The sequence below is a fragment of the Phacochoerus africanus genome, chromosome 3 (genome assembly GCF_016906955.1).
Source record: "Phacochoerus africanus isolate WHEZ1 chromosome 3, ROS_Pafr_v1, whole genome shotgun sequence".
Taxonomy (NCBI): Eukaryota; Metazoa; Chordata; class Mammalia; order Artiodactyla; family Suidae; genus Phacochoerus; species Phacochoerus africanus.
In genome coordinates, this window is record NC_062546.1 from 85727532 (window position 1) to 85744725 (window position 17194).

A 17194-nucleotide genomic window follows, 5' to 3' on the forward strand; every position below is an offset into this window, starting at 1 on the left:
ACACTCACACTCCGCTTCTCCGGGTTTTAGCAGGAGCCCGTGGGGGGCGCGGAGCGGAGGGGGGGGGGGCGAGGGGACCCGCCGGAACCCGGCAGCCTTGGCCGCGCTTGTGAGGACCTAGCGCTCAGCTCAGGGCTCTCTCCCGCGTTGCGGTTGCTTGGGAGATGCTGGAGCGCAGCGCCCCGCTACTCCACCTGGCGCGCTGAGCTTCTCGCGGGGAGACCCCGGGAGCCGGCTGGGGGAGCCGACTGCGGTAGAATGCGAGCTGGGCTCCTCTTGGGCTGCGAGACAACGCTCCAGAGCGGTCAGGTTCAGCTGGCCCGCAGCTCGTCAGTCCACTAACTTGTCACTTGGTGGTGTCTGGTCTTCAAAGCTCTCCGCGCTTTGGGGTGGTGGGAGGGCGGGGGGGGGGAGTGGGGAGTTAGAGCGTCTGCGGTAGCCAAAGCAGGGATCCTGAAAGGGGGAGCCTGCCTGGTTCCTCTCTTCTTCCCCTCCCTATCGCTCCCCTCCCCCCACCCCGTCGCTGCCGCTTTCCCTTCCGCCAATTCCGAGAGCGTCGGGCGCCTGTGACATGCGATCGCTGCCAAGTGACGGTCCCCGAGTCTGAAGTGCCCGCGAGGAAGTGAGCGCCAACGCGGGCCGCCGGCGATGACAGCCATGAAGCAGGAGCAGCAGCCCACCCCGGGGGCCAGGGCGAGCCAGGCGCAGCCGGCGGACCAGGTGAGAGGAGGCTGCTGCGGCCAGGCCCTCCCAGGAAGGGAGGTTCCAGTCCTTGCTCCCCACTACCCCTCCTCCCGGGCTCAGCTCCCACGCCTCCCTTTCCCCACCCTCCCCCCGCCCCAGTTCCAGGCTCTCCTCAGCTCATCCATGGACTCCGCAGGAAGTTAGACCATCTTAGTGCGCTCCGGGGCCAGGCAAGAGGATGCGTAAGGTGGAGAGCCGCGGGGAAGGGGGGAGAGAGGTAAAGGCCCGGGTGGCCCGGGAAGCCCCAGCGGGCGGGCCTCCAAGGGAGGGAGAGGTGGCTGGGGCCAAAGTATGGGGGTCTCTTGGTTCCTATAAAAGCGTGTTGGAGGAATTGCTGCGCTCCTGAAGGCGTCCCCTTGCTGGGCTCGAGCTCTGTCTTCACGTAGCTGAGATGAGTGCTGGTCAAAGCTACCCAAGTCCGCAGATGACCTTTAGGCCGGCAGAGTTTTACCTTTCTTTTCTTCTTTTTCTTCTCTCTCTCTCTCTCTTTTTTTTTTTTTTTTTTCCTTTGAAGAGATCGGGACGGGGGCGCCGCAAAATAATGGAAGAGTGTGAAACACGCATCTGTGATCTGCTTGGAGCAGAGCTTGGAGCAAAAAAGGCATTATTATGGGGAACTGGAAAGATACTGGCTTTAGTGATTTGTTGGGTCCAGTTGTGTTGTGTCTGCAGAGATGAGGTATCCTACGCTGGTTGAGGGTTATTTCAGTCCCTTTTCCCCTTTTTCTGCTCTGGCCACCCCTTTTTTGTTTCGGTCTTTAGGGGTCTGTAGCATAACCGTAGGGTGGATTTTCATCTCGTTTCTGTTCCTGAATTGAGGTGACTAGGGGAGTTTGGTGTCGCTTTTAACCAAAGTTATAGGGTCGGGAGCACCGAGGTTCCCTGGTGAAAGGGAGGGAGGCTGTGATGCGCGGGCTGGAGCTACCTACGGTCACGTTTACATCAGAGTCTGAGACGAGAGGGCTTCACTTAGGTCAGCGGATAACTACGAGGCTGGAGGACAGAGGCACCGGAGTACCGAGATGGTCCCTTTGCCCCCAAGTCCACTGTTGAAGGCTTCCCGACGCATTTCTGGCAGAGACATCTCTAGCTCATTGCCAGAAGTAGGTGCAAACAGCTAGACTCCAGTAGAGGTTTCGTTCTTCGCATATTCTAAGCGTTGAGGAGCTAGTGAAGGAGAAATGTCCAAATCGCTGAGTGGCGTGAGGCAAAAGGGGCGATGCCAGGGCTGCTGTTATTAATATTCTAGTCCTGGTCATCTCTCCTGGCTAGTGGCCTCTGTCTTCTCCCCTACGCTACCCTCTTCAATTCCCTCACATATGTTTCACACAGGTGGTGAGGATTACTCAACGCCTTAAAGCCTGTTTACTGAATGAGTGTTGCAGTTTTTTTTTTTTTTAAATGTGAAGCAGTTATTTTCTTAAACCATACTCTTTGCTCCCTACTCTGAGATAAGTATGAAAATATTAAAACCTTTGTATTACATGATATATCCTTTCCTTTTATACCTGCTCCTTCCAGCACAAACCACAAGGTAGCAACTGGTTAGCAGATTATAAAAATAATTTCAGGAGAGGAACATGGATTTAACATCCTCTTTCAGGCTGACAGCCCTTAATTTTCATTAACAAGCCGCTGAGCCTCTCCACCACTTCTTAAAATGATGCTACCAATAAGAATGATTAGTCAGGTGAGAGTCCCCACATGAAATCTTTGCTCACTAACCTGTGACACCAGCTGGTTACTTGAGGTGCTGCTAACAGTTCAGTGATGGTGGAGGTGGGAAGGAAGAAGCAGAGAAGAGCACACAGAAACTGAAAATGTATATACATACACACATACACACACACACATATATATATAGAGAGAGAGAACAAGCTGTATATGCACAGCCAAGTCTTTTGTCAGAACTAATCTGTACTTAAAATTTGTATGGAGAGAGATTCAGACAGGCATCCCTTTTTCTTGATAGCCTGCATTTTTGTTTATGGACACTGTGAATAGTCAGGGAGTGGCCATTTGCAGAACTCTTGTTTAATTGAGTCTTTTAAAGTGCCTTTCCGAACATTGACATGATTTTAAAATGTCAATGGTATGCATATTACACTTGAATTAAAATGAAAGAGATTGATTTCTCCAGGGGAAGGAAAGAAAGACTGAAATGTACATGGCAGCATTCCATTGGGGATTTCCCAAGCACTCCCAGAAGATACCTATATGTAGTCTTTTCTTTGTCTAAAGCTAGACAAATAAAATGATAACCAGATGATGTGAACAATTGTGAATGCTTAAACTGTGTCTTCTAAAATTACTAAGTTTTTATTAATACTGTTAGTCATTGTGATCTAATTCTGCCTTTGTCACACAACTCTCATGTGTTCCTAGATATAATAGCTCCATAGAGACATGACTTATTGTTCAAGTTTCTGTGATATTTCTGAAAACAAAAAATCCACAAATTTAACTAAATATGTAGCTTTATGAAGTCTTACTTGATGGCTAAATAGGGGGCATATTTCAGCAAATCACTTACTAGGTATTGATTTTGTGTGATTTCAATTTTTGAATGTTGCCAGAAAGGTCGTTTGATTTCTGTGGTAGAGATTTCTATGAAACCTCAAAATGCCTTGTCCTGAGGCCATCCAACACCCGTTTCCACTTAAAGCAGCGTGGAAGACCCCAGTCTTTCCTCTGGGTGAAATTGTTATGAACCACATGATTTAATTGTTATTAGAGAGAGCTTGATAGACCTGTTTCATCTTAGCTGCTGCTGTCCTTGGCCCAGGGTGCCTTGACCAGAGGCATCTTTTCACAGGGAGCAGCTGCAACAAGAGTACAGGGACTGCATACTTTTATTAAAGTTCTGAGTCATTGGAGATGTTTTAACCATCTTAGTCATCTTGCCGTTAAAGCTTCATTGATTAAATAAATGTTTATGACAGTTATTTTTGTTGTTTTTATAACACTCCACATTTACAAAATGTCTAAAAATAAATGCTTTACTATGGGCAGTAACAGTCATTCCCAGTTAATGCAATCAATATCCCATTTTACATGGAAGGATACAAAATCTTTTTTTTTTTGTCTTTTTTTTTTGTCTTTTTGCCATTTCTAAGGCTGCTCTTGCAGCATATGGAGGTTCCCAGGCCAGGGGTCTAATCAGCGCTGTAGCCCCCAGCCTATGCCAGAGCCACAGCAACACTGGATTCGAGCCACATCTGTGACCTATACCACAGCCCACAGCAATGCTGGATCCTTAACACAGTGAGCAAAGCCAGGGATTGTAGCCGAAACCTCATGGTTCCTAGTTGGATTTGTTAACCACTGAGCGAGCCATGATGGGAACTCCCACAAAATCTTGAGTAGCTATTGTAACTTATTATTATGTCTGGAAGTCACTTCCTGAATGCTTGCCATATGCCAAATACTGTCCTCTGGGTTGATAAGGAAATATTTAATGCATTTTTCTGTTTGATCCGCAAAGTGACTTTTTGAGGTGGGTCTTGTTGTTATTCTTGTTTTAGAGATGAGAACACAGAGGATTAAAGAAACCAAGCAACTTGTCAACCTTGTCCTTATAAGTGGTGGAAATGAGACATAGCCCTGGTCTATGGCATTTAAGGAAAATAAGCTCATTTAGATCTAAAGCCCCACCATGCAACTTCTACACAATTACGGTTCAGCATTCTCCTGTTGGCATAATGCAGAAGAATTGCAAATATTATATGTGTGTGTGTACAAATTTACCTTGAATATAAAGTGAAGAATATTTAAAACTTCAACTATAGTATAAATAATAACTCTTGCAGTTTAGAAGTTAACATCTCTTATATTTATTGAGATAATATAAAAAGACCGTATATATCCTGATGAATACCTAGGAACTTAAAAAAAATGTTAGTATCTGTCCTTGGTAATGATGAAACTTTCAAGGCTTAAGTACATTTTTACAGTTAGACGTGGTTTAGAATGTGACCACTTTTCCACCAGGTGGCACCCTTCTGCTGAGTCCAATGGTAAAAATATTTCCTAAAATATTTGACAGTCTTCTCAGCTCTGAAACACCAAACCAAACAAGCAAAAAGTAAATAAACAAGAAAAAAAAAAACACCCTTATTTTTATTTTATTTTTTTAAGTGTGACTAAAAATTGTATTTTTATAAGCTACTCTTTGGCTACAGAAGCAGCATTAGTTATGTATTTAAAAAAAAAAAAAAAAAAAGCTTATTCTGGTAGAAAACCAGTCTCTTACAGTTCAGCACATAGCAGCCTCTATGGTCAAAATAGTGATTAAATATGTAATTCATGATATGCCTTTTATAAGATATCTATTGTACTTTTGAGTTTTAGGTAATGCTAACATAAAATGTTTCCTTAAAGAAATTAGGATTCGATATTTTTTATTTCAACTTTGGTCTAGCAAACCTGATTAAAATTTTCAAGTGTATGCTTAGTGAATTATTATAAAAAGTTATTTTTCCATGTTCCCTAATTCATAAACATATCATAGTTTATAAGCTATTGTTTTTAATTTAGAAGCTCAAAAATAGCTTTTAGAAATCATGTTGAAAAGCTTTATTTAGTAGGAGACATTACTTCTAAGCATTCAACATAAGATAGTGTCTTATTGGTGGACGAATTCTATATGGTTGTGCTATAAAATATATTTGATATTGGATACAGGTGCTATGTAGAAGCCTTTAAAACTTAGGAGATAGTGAACATTTCCTACTTGTCCTTAATTTCTTATTACATATATTTTATGTATATTTTATTGCATATGTAGATTATGACATTTAATCTATTGAGGTTAGACTGCACCACAAAACATTCCTTGCCTGTAAGCTTCTAATCTCTCTGTTTATTTCAAAGACTGAGCCAACTGTACATTTAAGAAAGATTATATAAAAACAAGTTAAAGGAAATTGTGTTATTAAATATTAATGCTGCATTATCTTATGAAGTACATTACATTCGAAACAAAACACAAACCAAATTTCTCCTAGTCTGAGTAAAAATAAAGCTACTTTGATATTTGTCCCTTGAATCATTTATGATTACATAATATTTTAAACTTTTAGCACTTATAGGTATATTTTAAGTTTATTTACGATGTACTGTGTAGCATACACAAAACTGGAATGTTGCAATTAGGAATTTGAGCTTTTGTGCCATCAACTAGGAGTATTTATTTACTGTTGTCTATGGGCTATGCACTGGAAAGCATAGATTCAAGTTCATAGCTCAGCTGCCAGTCATCACAGTGTGTCTGGGGTAGGAGAACTCATTTTCTTTGTTTCATTTGTGAATGGAGGTGGCTGTAGATCCTTTACATGCTTTTCATAAACACTGAATGAAGTCATATATAAAAACTTTTGAAAAATACTTGTCTCCTACCAAGTGCTCTCATTAAATGCATAGTCTGGTGACAGGCACCTGGGGGGTGGGGGAGAAACTTAGAGGATCACTGAGTCAGCTAGAGCTGGTATATTATTTTAACATTTTGCGGCATATTGCATTGTTTAGTACACATACTTGTCTGATTACTTAAGAGCTTGCATGTGCATATAAATATTTCATAATATAAATATAGTATATACCATTTGCTTAGGCGTAGAGCCTGATTGGGAAGAAATGCAAACTTCAGAATATTTTGTTAATCCTTATTTCCACTCAGTCAAAACTCACTTTACTGTCCTCTGTGTAAGGGTCCAGGTTGAAAGTAAACATTGGCTAATTTTTGCTAACAGGAGAATTAGCTACTGAATATACATATTGCTCTCAATATAAGGCACTTATATTGTTAATTAGTATGGAGAAAGAGGAAATTTAAAGAATAGAGAGGTGTGATTTATAGAAATATCTCAGGAGGTGAGGTTTCAGTCAGTGTTGCAGGAGAATGTACATAGCGGTGGAGCCCCCAGGAGCCCAAGGTGGGTGTGTTTACTGTCATTGGAGATGAGACTGAAAGATTCAGTATTGAGCTTGCCATAATTCTAAAGCTTTTTCACGCACATTCTTTACAGCTATTCCTATGCAATATTTAAATACACACAACGTTTTTGATGTTCCAACTATTAATATTCCCTCCATATATTTTCATATTTGCTGAGTGACCTTGTGTGTTCTAATCAAGTTTATGTGTTACTGAAACATCGTAATGGGGATATACACTAAGACATCCATCAGCTAAGAAAGTGTGGAGCTCTTCCCATCTGAAGACCTGTAGAAGGGCCAAAAAAAAAAAAAAGCCAAATAAATAATGGAGGGAATGTAAACTCATTCATAAACATATTTTCATGTAAAGTTAGAAATGTTTTCACCCTCGCCTTGAGAAGTCCTACAGTTCAGTATTGATTATTCCCACCACAATATTGTGTTAAAGTGTGCCCTTGACTTGATCCTCAAGCTTTTTGGCAATTACTGTCTGTTTACTTTTCCCCAGCTCCATAACATCTGTTCTCCAAAGCTTTTATACTGTGTACCTACTACTCCCCTACCTAAGAGACATACTTATCATTAATTATATTAACTGAAGAAAGGCTTGTCATTTCCACATTGGTGAGGAAGCTGGGAGGTAGGTTCAGTGGAGAGAATGGAACACTTAAGGGAGAACTCTTCTATTGTAGATTCATTTCCATTAAGCTGTCCTAAATCTTCAAAGTTTCAGACATACCCCCTAATCTAATGGTAAATATAACACCCACTTCCAGGCCAAATACAGAAAACTGGCTTGTATTCAAAGCTGATAAAATAAATATTTATTTCAAACTGTTCTGTTCAGTAATTGATGTTAACAGTACTCTTTGTAATGTCCTCTAAATAACAACAATGATTTTCATTTTCTATTCAAGTTTGTCCTCTATGGTTTATTTGAAGATTATTAACACATTAATAATTTTTAAGCCAGCTTTCAGATACTACGCTTACACCTTTAACCAGAACAGTGTATTCTCCAATCTACTTCGCAATTGCTAAACGGTTTTCAGATTTAATTATATTTTGGGCAAGAAGGAAACAAGAAGTAAGGTTGAAAACAGAGTCCAACAGATTTCAGATTGAAGCATTCTCTACCACTTGCTATGCACTGTAGGCCAAATAATTCAGTCCTCTAGCCATTCCTTCATCTTTAAAGGAAAGGATAGGGAGAACATGGCAGACTATATGAAGGGGCTTGTATATAACATCTGGCCCATGGTAGAACTCAGTAAGTTTATTCTTTTGCTACTCTGCTTCTGAATCATCTGAGAGGATTATTTCATTCTTTTGCAGGAGTGGTTTTGCATTTACATTAATAAAAATGCTGAATATATATTATATATGTATGTGAATATATATAAATATATGTGTTTGCATGCATGTGTATATATACATTACCGAATGTAACACAGCACATGCACACACCCTTATGATCTAAATATACTGAGTATTTTACAGTTGGTTTGTTATAAAGCATTAGGTAAAAGTTTATAACAGCCTGACTGATTTCTACTATTTTTAGCTGATAACCCGTTTAGGATCTTCTTTGAAGTGCTCATGGTTGAATATTCTCTTTTTCCAGAAGTTTGATTTCTTGAAATGATTGAATTTCCTTAGAAATTCTTTGCATGTGGAAACTGATGATATGTTGAGTTGAAATTTAAGAAAAGTGCATAATTAAAACTGATTTTAAATCTGGAAGAGCCAAGTCAAGCTATCTGTATATTCTCCAGCCATGTTGTAAGTATCTGACTTTAATCTTATTGTAATTTATCATACTTATCGATTTTCTCAGATCAATGCAAAAAGCTATGTATCTGATTACAAGATAGCAAATGAAGAAAAGTGAGGAAACAAGCCATTTTTTATTATCTTTATCCCCACCCACCTTTTGAGATCTCAATGAAGATTAAATTTCTTCTTCCATTTGAAAGCCTCTGCTCTAAAAACATAAGTATGACAAATCTGAATTCTGTCATCGAGAACTTGAATGGCAGGCTCTCCTGTGATTTATTTTCAAATAATGGACCAAAGAGACCACTTGAAGTCACATTAATAGTACTTGTACACGGTAGAAGTGAGCCTTTCCTGTAATTGGTATGAGAGTTTACTTTTTTGCAAGAGACGTGAAGTAAGAGGAAATTCTGATATGCTTCCATTAACCACATCTCACTTCCAGATTAGGTGAATTAATGAGTTAATGAATGCAAGACATGGACACTTTTTTTTATTTCACATATTTTGAAACAAGTGCTAGAGAGTCTTTTTTTTTTAAATATAGCAAATCTTTAAATCAATGTTTCACAAACTTGCATGATTCTTCTCACTTAGACACAGAATCCAAGATTAGGAATAAAGATACCTTTTGAATAGAGATCAAAAATATGTCTTTTCACAAAGAGAAATCTGAAATTCATGAAGAATTTCTCAAATGTAAAAATAGGTCATTTGTTTGGCTATGTGAGCATGTAATTTGCTTTTCCTGGGATCTATGAACTTATGAATAGATTCTTCTCTCTACTCCATTTACTTTCAGTGATTTTAAGGGAAAAGACTGTACATTTCACTTTGTTTCTTTTTAGAGTACTATAAAACATAAGTGTTTTAAGAAACAAAGTATATTTTGAAGGTATATTCAGTCTCTTCATAAAGTTATTTCTTTTCTCTGACCCTCCAAACCAAGTGCATTTCATTTCTTGACAGTCATGTTGGCAGTGATAGGTGAGAACTGAATCTGGAATTGACATGGAAGAGACTCATCTTTGTTCACATCTATGTAGGTTGCTTGTAATTGCTCTAAATGAGGTTTACCTGATAGTAGTTCCAGAGTGACATTATGGGTGGTTTCTTCCACATCTGCCACTCCTTACAGATGTCTGTCTGCTCACAGGGTCAACGCTTCTTGTTTCAGGATGGTCACACAATTTCTTTGTCTCCATTTCATCAATGCTATCTTCAAGTCCAAATCCAGTTTCTTCTACCTGTCTATATTTCTGAGCTCCAGTCTCTGTCCAAGACTGATTCCTTGATGTCTAAACTACTCTGGTAACCATAGCGACCTTGCTTTTCCAAATCCTTCCTTCAAAAGGCCGTGTAGTCAAAAATGAGGATAACATTTTGAGAAACTGTATTGATCTCATGCCTTTGTTTTCAAATCAGGAGGCAGTCAGTGCAGAGGTGAGTGGCCTGTCTCAGGTCAGATAGTGGGTTAGAATCAGAAGCAATACTTGATTTTGTGTCTTTCTACCAATGACCATTTTTTTTTCATGTGTTGTGCTGCCAGCATCAGCTATTAACAGAGCGCCTATGATGGTGTCTTGTTGGCACATACACTTTCCTTAGCACTTGACATCTGAGTAAAATTTGTTTTTTAAATTTACATTCTTAAAAACTTTGAATCAGTAGGCCGACTTGGGAGTTCTCATTGTGGCTCAGTGGAAACGAACCTGACTAGTATCCATGAGGATGTGGGTTTGATCCTTGGCCTCGCTCAGTGGGTTAAGAATCAGGTATTGCCATAAGCTGTGGTGTAGGTTACAGATGCTGCTCGGATCTGGTGTTGCTGTGGCTGCGGTGTAGGCCAGCAGCTGTAGCTCCATTTCGACCCCTAGCCTGGGAACTTCCATATGCCACACCTGTGGCCCTAAAAAGAAAAAAAAAAAAAAAGTCAGACTCACTTGACGTTCCTTGGTTTCACCATTGTGATGTGTTAGTTCTAGGCTTAGACTTTTGGCACCTGGCCACAAAATTTTACAGGATCACATATGCATCGTCTCCAACTTGCCATGCAAGATGTCACCCCAGTGTTGTAAACCCATCCTGAAAGTAAACTGTGAGATACAACGAAATGACAGAATCTCTCACCACACATGAAGCTATTGGCATTCTTAAATTTCTTCCCTTCCCCTCAGCCTGAAAGAATACCTACTGATATTTACACTCAGCTTTTGAAATTATAGTTCAGTGATGAATGGGGAAGTGACTGGATGAGTCCCTTCTTGAGAAAGGAGGAATTGTACTTAGGCATTCTACAAAGCATGAAGGTGACTTTTAGAGCTTTCTTGGGAAGTTAATAGAAACAACGGGCTTCTGATTCACTGGAGTTCTTGGAAGAGAGGGCTGTTTCTAGAAGCTGTGGTAATTTTGTCAGAGTCCCAAGTTCCCATACCAGACTAGGGAAACTTTTATATGCTAAATTAATTCCTTAATTAATAAGATTTGTGAGTCACATGGAATTCTTTTTAGTGGAAAGAAGTCTGGCTTTCTATTTATTTAGTCTCCATTTAAACTGTACTTTCTAGTTTGAGCAAGTTACCCAGTCTCACTTGGAATTTAATACTTCATATGGAAATAGGATGATGCTTAAAGGTATTCTGCAATGGCAGAATTGTTCTAAGGATTAGCGATAAGATGGGTTTATTAACCAGGGGATGTTGAAAGTGGTTGTGCTTTTTGCTATTATTGTTTTTAATGTGTATTGGGTTACTCTACCAGATTGAGGAAAAGGAGTGGGAAATCAAGCTTCACTGGATGTGGAGGTTCCCAGATGTTGGGAATACCAGGTTTAGAGCTTTTCTTCTCTCTTATTTTGACTAAACTGTAGAACACCTTTGATACTGAACTCCTATCTTTTTAATTTTTTTGGCTGTGTTGGTGTCATGTGCAAGTTCCAGGACCAGGGCTTAGACTCGCTCCAGGGGGAGCAACCCCGAGCTGCTGCAGTGACAATGCCCTTAACCCACTATACCTCATAGGAACTCTGAGCTCTCATTTTTGTTGATGTGGAGATTATATAGATTCAACCTGGCTCCAAAGTCAACATGGATTCAGGATTGGTCAATAAAATATATGTCATACATTTGTTTTTATATTTCTTTTAAGTGCAAAAAAATCAACAAAGTGTGCATTTTGAAGGTGGAGAACTGCATATGCATCTGCCCTTCCTGAATTTGTATTCCCCCCTTGCCTCCATTCCATGGTTACATTCCTTCTCATGCTTATGATACTTTCTACATTTGGAGCTCTATTTCGTTCCTATTCATAGCTACAGTCCTTGAGCTGTAAAGGTGAATCCCCAAAAGAAAGAAAAAAAAACCCTAATATAGGATGACAGATGGTGCAAATATTTGGAAATAGGTACATACAATATAGGATTAGTTGCTTGGGCTCAGAAATGTCAGCCTTATGTTGCTTATTGGTCAACAAGGCAATTTTGGTGAAGGGGGAATCCGGAACAAACACATCATCAATTGAAATTGAACATAACAGGCCCATAATTGTTTTGTAAACTCCAGCATGCAACATTGTAACAAGGAAAAGTGTTTCAGAGAGTTCACAAAGTACCAAGAGGTTATATAGGTGATAAAAAATTAGGTAGATATAACATGAGACTACTACAGAGTACCATCTGCTAAATTACATTTAAAGCCAGTTTTTTTTTTTTTTTTTAAGGAAAAATATTCCTTCTATGTATGCTCTAGTTACATATCAAATGACCTGAGCATGGAAAGTAATAGTCAAATTACCATCATAAAATATGTAGATGGTAATTATTAGTAGCATGTGCTGTATGTTCCTATTTCTGACTCCAAGCAGTTTAAACAGTATAATCATTTTCCTTCAGTTTTGTCCTTTTAAGAGATGTTTTTCTTTCTCTTTCTTTCTTTCTTTCTTTCTTTCTTTCTTTCTTTCTTTCTTTCTTTCTTTCTTTCTTTCTTTCTTTTCTTTCTTCTTTCTTCCTTCCTTCCTTCCTTCCTTCCTTCCTTCCTTCCTTCCTTCCTTCCTTTTCTTTTCTTTTTACGGCTGCACCCATGGCATATGGAAGTTCCTAGGATAGGGGTCCAGTCGGGGCTACAGCTGCTGGCCTACACCACAGCCACAGCAACACAGGATCCCCGACCCACTGAGCGAGGCCAGGGATTGAACCCACATCCTCATGGATACCAGTCAAATTCCTTTCCACTGTGCCACAAGGGGAATTTCAAGAGATGCTATTCTTTTTTCTTTTTTGTCTTTTTAGGGCCACACCTGCAGCACATGGAGGTTCCCAGGCTAGGGGTCCAATCTGAGCTGCAGTTGTTGGCCTATGCCACAGCCACAGCAACATGGGATCCCTGACCCACTGAGGGAGGCCAGGGATTGAACCTGCATCCTCATGGATACTAGTCAGGTTTGTTAACTGCTGAGCCAAGATGTGAACTCCGAGATGTTATTCTTTTGAAAGGATCTTAGAACTAACTATTGTGATTATGCCCCTTGGTTTACTGACAACTGAGAATGATAAAGGCTGACTTGTTCAAGGTCATAGCTATTGATGAATTTAGATACAAGATCAGATTAGAAACCACAGTTCCTCACTTCTAGGTTGGGCATTGGTAGGAAGCTCACTCAATCATGGGGTCCTAGAAGTCATTTTTCCTTGTCTGGGTTGACATCAGATGAAGTAAATGTGGGTGAGAATTAAAGTGGGCATGTTCTAGCTGGTTTAAAAATTTTTCTTTTAATTAAAATTTTTTTTCCAGGCAGTGGTTTTAATAAGATTAGATCTATTATATATTGATCCTATCTGCAAGCATCAAGGAGCAGGTGGTCAGTGTATAACAGTTGGGTGACGCCTGATTTCCTGCAGTTTCTCATTTCTCAGACGAAGTGACAGAGAATGGGAAAATGTGCTGTAGATCATATGCGATCTGTAAAACCACACTGATCCATATCAAGTGAAAATCCTGGTTATTACGTAAATATATAATGAGCATATGTCAAGGATTTAACTTATTAACAAAGAAACTATCAAGATAGTAAAGCTGGTTTAAAAAGCATTTGAGGAAGAGAGATTTATATAATCAGCCAAAAAAAAAAATGACTTACAAAGTTAACAAAATTAGATCCCAAACCAGTTAATATCCTATAGGGCATTTTTTTTTTTTTTTTTGCCACTCTTGTGGCATATGGAAATTCCTGGCCCAGGGATTGAATCTAAGCCACAGCTGCAACCTGCATCACAGCTGCAAATGCTGGATCCTCAACCCACACTGTTGTCCTGGGATCGAACCTGTACTGCCACAGAGGCAGTGCCAGATCCTTAACCTGCTGCACCATAGCAGGAACTCCCCCATAAGGCATTTAAACTATAACCTTTGTGGTTATCTTTTATAGCAGACAGATTTTTTTTTCAACTTATCCATCTTCTATAATTAACATCTAATTTTATAGACTTTGGCTCTGTGTCAAAAGTAAATGGTATAGCTAAGAAAGATACATTCTCTTAAAATTGTATAATTTTTATGTATAATTCTTGCGTCTGATTAGACAATGTCCCAGTCTGACATTATAAAAGATGGACATGCAGTCATACTTAAGTTTTATTTCCAAATTCTCAAAAATTTTCTAAACATCCTCAATCTCACAAAAAAATGAGTCTGGGTCCTATGCTTGATGTTGCAACCAACTTCTCAAGCAACTTTATCATGGCTTTCTGCAAGCCCTGTGGAGCTTTGAATGTCAGACTTGATTTACCAGCAGAGATGTTCTGGAATGCAGCCAGTTAGCCAACATTGCTTGTCAAGTTTGTCCCAACAAATTGGTCCAGGTGTTTTTGAAGCATAGATGAAAACAATTTAGTGATTTCAGATTGCTCTCTGTGGTGAAGATGAAGTAAGATAATTGCACACAGAAAGGTGAAAACCATTCTTGAGGATTGAGCAAAATGAAGATCAGATCAAGTTGCATGGCAGTAGTTGTTCCTGGGAATGGCTGCTTTCTGAGCTGCCCTTTGGAGATGGGACTCTCAGGAGAAAAGCATCACCTCCACCTGGGGAAAGCCACTTCCCTTAACTGACCCTTGATTTTTCTAATCTGAGTGAAAAAAAAATATAAGTTTAGATGAGTATTTTTGTACTATGCACAAAGAGGTTTGGTGAAAAAATTGGGGTTTAAACAATCTTACTGGATTGAGACTTTTCCTTAAAAAAAAAAAAAATCTTTCACTGCCTATGGAAAAGTATCCTACCATTTATTAGGAAAAATGCTTTAGACCAGCACTGTCTAATGGTGAAAAAGTTTCTATATATATATGTTTTCCAATATGGTATATACCACCTATATGTGGTTATTGAACATTTAAATTGTGTCTAGTCTTACTGAGGAGCTGATTTTCATTTTTGTTTAATTTTAATCATTTTAAGCTGAAATAGCCATCTGTGACCAGGAGCTACTCTATTAGACAGTTATTTCTAGACCTTTGTTTTCTAAACTAACATGCATGTGGATCACTTGGAGATATTGTTGTAAAGCAGATTCTAATCCAGTGAACCTGGAATGGGGTTCAAGATTTTGCATTTATAACATGAATCTAGTCTTCAGTGATTCTGAAATTCTAATTTACGGCTTTTTCTGGTCTGACACCTGCCATAGAAGATGTCTGATGGGCCTGTAGCAAAGTTACAAAGTATAACTTTAGAACTATAAAAGGAAAAATAATTTTAGTGATATGATTATTGACATACTTATTGTCACTGATAGTGACTAAAATTTTGAGTACTATTTATATATACCATGCAATGGTCAAGTGCCTGTATTTCATTTAATCCTCACTATAACTCTATGTAGTAGATGTTACTTTTATTACAGTTTTGTAAATAGGAAGCTGCAATTTGAAGGGCTAAGAGATCTCCAAGGTAGCACAGCTAGTAATGGGAGAAGCTATCTTTTGGTCACCTATAAGACTATTTATTATAATAAGTATCACTTGCTTTCTTTTGTCAAAATGAGGCCATGATTTGGTGTGCATAGTTGATTAGTAAATCATATTTGATCTTTTCTGCAGTCAGCAGCAGCAGAAGTAGTAGTAGTAGTTGTTGCTGTTATTGTTTTACTAGTAGTTACAGTAATAATCCCCTTTAAAACTCTGCAAAGTAATACTGTCATTCTTATTTTGAAGAAATGAAATAGTGGACAGAGAGGAAATGTAGTTTGAATAGGGCCACATACTATAACTCTATGTAGTTGACATTACTTTTATTCCAGTTTTGCAAATAAGAAGCTGCAATTCGGAGGCTTAAGAGATTTCCCAGAACCAGAGTGGCAGAACCAAAGTCAGAACCCTGACTATCTGCCTCTGGAGTTTATGCTCTTGTCTGCTCTACCAGACAATTTCTAAGAGTTTAGGGGGTACCTTTTGAGTGTCAGGCAGTGTTCCAAGAGCATGGTTCCTGTTTTCTATATGTTCTGCTGACAAATGTAGTTTACTTTGAAAATATTATCATGAATAATTCCATGTTTACACAGAATATTTTAAAATAGAAAATGACTCTTCCATGTCCAAAATGTATACTTGAGTTTGTGTGATAGCAGGCCAGCTTTAAAATTAGGCATAACTAACTTTAGTGTCTTTTAAATGTGAAGGTTCTTATATCTACTTTTTTATTGGTGGAAAAATGATGAGAACTATAGGATATTGTGTGTGTGTATGTGTGTGCAGACTTCACAATTTAGAAAAGTTTTAAATTATTTTTTTTATCTCTCACAAGAACCTTGAGCAACACATGGGCTTCATTATTTTAATAAATGAAAAGGTGAATACTTTCACCCTGGTTATTCAGTAACCTAAGTGTCAGATCTAAACCTTATTTTTCAGAGTTCTCTTGTCATTTCGTTTAGTTCAATGACCAATGTTAACTGAGTCTATTTTTATATTTCCTGACATAAATAAAGCACACAGTCTTTCTCATTAATTCCTGAATAAAATCCTCACATGGTTCAAACATCAAAATCAGTATATATACAGTGGGATGTCTCCCTCCTACAGTTGTTCCCCAGCTACTCAATTTATCATTCTTTCATTTTCCTAAGAGATCGTCTCTGTAAATATTTTCATTTTTCTTTGTTCCAGAGATATTTTTGCATGTAAAATCTAATCCAAATCTTCATCATCTCAGTTTTTAGGTAAATGTTTGTTTTAAAATACATGATAGTTTTTGTTGTTTATGTTTTGATAAAAATCTGAATATTTTAGGAATAGATTCATTAACAGTTGGCTTCTTTAACACATTTCCCTCTTTTATTAATGATGAATTAGAGCTCTGTGTGCCCCATAAACTGATAACCAATCTTGGTGTGTGTGTCCCTGTGTGTTTATACATACAGAAAATAAGAAACATGCTCTTAGGGCACTGCCTGAAATATAATGCGTACTCACTGAACACCTGACAAATTGTCTAGTGGAGCATATAGTAGTGTCAACACTAAAAGCAGATAGCCAATATGCATTTCTGATCAGCTACACACAGTAAAACATTAAATATCAATTAAATGACATTTAAATATTTAATAAGTAATTTAACATCAATTTAATAAAGGAAAGCAATTGATGGTTACTATGATATGTATAATAGTATGTGACCAAAAAAGCATTTTCTCTGTTTACCAACTGTGATACCTTAGGAATCTCTTAACCCCTCTGAAACTCAGCTCC

The 17194-nt window shown here is 38.6% G+C and overlaps 1 protein-coding gene across 1 annotated transcript in view; it reads left to right on the top strand.

Annotated features, from left to right (window-relative positions):
* The first annotated feature begins 444 nt into the window (after nt 1-444).
* The window catches only part of LOC125123010 (inactive dipeptidyl peptidase 10-like), a 333549-nt gene continuing 316799 nt past the window's right edge, over nt 445-17194 (top strand). The window contains exon 1 of the mRNA XM_047772091.1: nt 445-720. Within this exon, the coding sequence (XP_047628047.1) occupies nt 649-720 (72 nt within the window). The 5' untranslated portion in view covers nt 445-648. The remainder of the gene's footprint in view (nt 721-17194) is intronic.